Source organism: Limulus polyphemus, unplaced genomic scaffold, assembly GCF_000517525.1.
Source record: "Limulus polyphemus unplaced genomic scaffold, Limulus_polyphemus-2.1.2 Scaffold164, whole genome shotgun sequence".
NCBI lineage: Eukaryota > Metazoa > Arthropoda > Merostomata > Xiphosura > Limulidae > Limulus > Limulus polyphemus.
In genome coordinates this window covers 560,376-564,883 of record NW_013665774.1, presented here as the reverse complement: position 1 = coordinate 564,883, position 4,508 = coordinate 560,376, and the positions used below count along the sequence as shown (strand labels likewise).

Here is a 4,508-nt window from a genome sequence, read left to right as displayed (position 1 = left end):
GAATAATCTTCATTTTTCTTCTTCTTAGTTCGAGTTAACTGTGTAAGATAAATAGCCCCCCCCCAAAAAAAAATATTGAAATGATACAAACATTTGAATTAATGTTTGCTAATCGATAGTTAAACATAATTTTCCACTAACCAGTCCTCTTTATTATGCATGTTTGACCTATCTTAACAATGGTAAATATAATCACCTGAGTTTTCATACAGAGGGTTGAGTACGTTATATTAAAACGAGTTTGAATATGGTAATCAGCATGTCACGTGACAACTACAGTCTATATAATGTTATGGTGGAACGAAGTGTATCAGAACAACATTTTGAGATTGTTTGGCGTTTCGTAGATAATGTGATGCCAACGAAAATTGATGAATTTTGGGAAGGGTATGTAACAGTTTTGTCAAAACAATATTCATACACTCAGGTCATAAAGATGTGTTCAGATCAGGGACTTAGAATTTCCAAGACGGGATATCTCTTGTATCCATGGTATTGGAAAACAAAGGAATATATATCAACATGGGGCACCAGAAACATCCAGACAGAGACCTACAAAACGTCGTATCCAGGCAGTGGTAAACAAACTGCAGCATTTTGTAACATATGAGAATCCACGAACACTAGTGGGAAAATTCGTCTGGAAAAGGGACACAAGTTGTTTCCACGACATATTCACTTAAAGCAGTTGGAGTATGAAATTGGTATTCGTACTATTCAATACTAAAATATACCGGTCAAGTCGAGAAACGCGGCTTCTGTGTGATCAGAGTGTGGAAAATGGCGCTGAGAATCTATCTTAATTGTACACTAGATGGTTTATGAAAATCAAGGAAGGAAGAGGAATGTGCTTGAAACATGAAGGTCTGATGACGATGTCTTTTGCGATGTAAACTGCGCTGCAGTCTATTGTCAATACTTACAGTCCTCAGATAAAGTATGACAGTACATGCGGACTATAACGACATGGTGAGGCTCCAAAATCGTTTTAATATAACGGATGCGACCTCTATAGTATGTGTAAGTTTTTATTGTCACACTCAGTTATGATACCAATACAGCTAGACTAATGAAAGTTAACAATACCAGAAACTAGTAGTGCTTCTGTTTGTATATTATAATAATAATACATAATTAACTCTAAATCAACCAAGCGCACAGTTTTCTTTGTATAGATTTATTGAGGGGCAAATAGTTTTCTTTGTTTAAGAAGTTCTCTTAACGCCAAGACAAAAAGTATGAGGAAAACAAGTTTTAAAGTTCCGGATAATAAATCTTCCTTGTGATCTGATAAAACTTGCGAAACAACCGAGGTGACGTGATTAACACAACGTACTTGTATGTTGCGCCGTCTGTATAGAGCTAACCCCTCCTTCCTTAAATTTGCACATGAAAATTCCTAAACCTTACTGAAAAATTACTGCATAATGTACGCATGCCTGAGAAGTAATCTTAAAGAATAACAGCGTGTAATCCACATAGTTTACAAATAAAACAACTCCCACGACTTTGTTTAAATAGCCAAATGTCTGTCTGTCACGCTCTGTATCTGCTCAACAGTTAATCTTAGAAAAAATTATATATATATATATCAAAATTCTTCTTTTAAAGAGTACATTACAGGAATTTAATTCATTTTTTTGCAATTCCTAAGATTTCATATCGATATCAACATCCATCCGTCAGTCTTTGTATGTGTTGAACAGTTAATCTGAGAAACAAATTATTCGTGAGGGAATTCCATATAAAAAGTGGGACTTTCTCTGTCAACTGATTGAAAGAAATATTTCGAAATAGGAACATGAACGAAAAAAAAAAACGCATAAAGAGAGGAACAGTGTCTGAATATATATTTGTTGTCAGTATTATATACATGTATGATTGATTTGAATTGAACTAAATATCTTCCCTTTGATACTTCTTATAGAATTGACAACTGTCAAAAAGCGCTCACTTCCGTAGCGGTCGTTCCTTGCGCTCAGTAAATGACAAGGAACGGTGGCATCCAGTGGTACAAATCCCAGCGGCATCCAAGCGTTCCAATGTGCTAGATGCATTCATTGCATCTTAACCCAAACATTTATGCCAAAAATGCATTGTATTCAGTCTCCTTTGCTTAAAACCAAATGCAATACAATTTTCTTTATTGGAATGAAACATGGAATGGCAAAAGACTGTTTTAAACGACCCACTATATTGTATATACGCTCGGATCAAAGGGATTGGGTTGGCTGCACATTTTATATCTATTCATCATTATTTTCAAGAAAATTACCGTTGAATTATTTCAACGGACATATGCTAGTGTACAATAATTTTAAATAAAAATTGGTATATATATATTTTTCCAATATATGCTTCAATTGTTTATTTGTTTGTTTTTAATTATGCACAAAGCTACACAAGGGCTATCTGTGCTCTGCCCACCACGGGTATCGAAACCCGGTTTCTAGCGTTGTAAGTCCGCAAACATACCGCTGTGCCACTGGGGGGCTGCTTCAATTGAAGTACTGAAACAAACTCTTCAAAATTAGAAAGTCCTGCTACCTTCCAAACGTTAGAACTTGAATAAGAATGTAACTTGTAAAATATTTATCACAAGAGTGTTCCTATTTTTTGAATATTATTACTTTAAGCAGTGTGTCATATTTAATTTATCATAGGAAAGCAAAAGGCCTTGCAATGCAATTTTTATTTTCATAATAACACATCTTTAATTCTTTTACGAAAAAAGTTTACTTATAGAAGTTGTATATTAATAGAATAAACATAATTTTAAAATAACTAACAACATTCATGCTAATCTACTTTTTCAATATCCTGAGATCTTCTGTAACAAAACAAAATTATTTTGTATTTCCCGTTTCTTCTTTTTAGCGGTAATTCCCGTCATTTGGGTGAACCATTTAGTAATAAACCGCAAGATACTACCACAAGTCGTCAGAGTAGAGGGCGCTTTTCCACTACCACAGCAACAGCCTCTACAGACGAAGAGGAAATTATGAATGAGATCAAGATTCAGGCAGCAGACATGCCTAGTGATATGCAACGCAAAGCTTTAGAGAGTGCAGCCCAAGCCATCAAGCTTTACACCACCGAAAAACACATTGCGGAGAGCATCAAGCAAGATTTTGATACCCTCTATAATCCCACGTGGCATTGCATTGTGGGTCGCAACTGGGGCAGCTGCGTGACACATTCTAAACAGTGTTACATTCGACTAGCGTACCGAGATATGACGCTCCTTCTTTACCGATCAACCTGAGGTATCCAGATGTACAAGAAAGGTGCAGAGCTTCGATACAGAACTTACGAAATAGGCGCATGTGATCATCAATCCGTGTGCGCGTACGAAAGAAAGACGTCGGTATACACGTAACATTGGAAGGATTTCCGTTTTTTTTTTTTTGCTGTTTTTTGTGCGTCTTAATTATAAAACAAACATCCTTATTGTATTGCTTCATGGACAGGTTGTGTCATATAATGACTTTCCTCCTGAACGCAGGTTTTCTATTGAACCCGAACATGGACACCACCACCTGGTATAAAAATATTTTGACTACAATAGTTACCAGGTGCTGTAATATTTGGAAGGGGTTTTCATACTTTATTGGCTTCTACCCAAAATGACATCTTTAGCTCCATTTTGGGAGACCATGTGTGGGGAATTAATACGAACCTATCGTCATATTCATAGAAAATATCACAACACAGAAGACATCATCTCCACACACGTTAGGCCTACACTACTATAACTTAATATCTTGTTTTGGTGGCTGTGTCATCGCTATATTAACGAATCTCGAAGAAGAAAAATGAATTTCGAGTTTCCGAATAATAAGATGTATCAGTGCCTGATAAAACTAGTTTAAAAGAAGCGATCATGGAAGATCTGGTTCCCCCGTTAAAAACATCTGACAAGTTATATCAAAAAACTGCATTGATACGCCAACATACTGACTTTTAGTGTAATGTATTTAATCAAAGGGTATAGGGTGGGAGGAATCAAGATTTCATCAAACTAGTGTGGTTTTACCAATCTTTCTGTTCCGGAAACAGATCTGAGGAAGGAGAAATTTGGACTCTATTTTGATGTGCACTTTTCACACCGAAATTTAAACGCTTCGAAGAACTTCCAAACATGGCTTCCAAAAGTATCTATTTTTATATACTTATAATGTAAAGCTTTTTATAAATGATAATAAAGTTGAAAATCGTTCTACTTGAGAAATAAATGTTTTGAAACTTGGTACATACGCCCACGTACTGCTAACTAGATATTATATATGAATATTATCCACGTACTGCTAACTAGATATTATACCTACGTACTGCTAACTATATATTATATATGAATATTAACCCACGCACTGCTAACCAGACATTATACCCACTTACTGCTAACTATATATTATATATGAATATTACCCACGCACTGCTAACCAGACATTATACCCACTTACTGCTAGCTATATATTATATATGAATATTACCCACGCACTGCTAAC

The 4,508-nt window shown here is 35.5% G+C and overlaps 1 protein-coding gene across 1 annotated transcript in view; it reads left to right on the top strand.

Moving 5' to 3' along the window:
- The window catches only part of LOC106477283, a 60,107-nt gene extending 56,693 nt beyond the window's left edge, over positions 1 to 3,414 (top strand). The window contains exon 9 of the mRNA XM_013937875.2: positions 2,878 to 3,414. Coding sequence (XP_013793329.1) covers positions 2,878 to 3,265 — 388 coding nt within the window. The 3' untranslated portion in view covers positions 3,266 to 3,414. The remainder of the gene's footprint in view (positions 1 to 2,877) is intronic.
- The last annotated feature ends 1,094 nt before the right edge of the window (positions 3,415 to 4,508 follow it).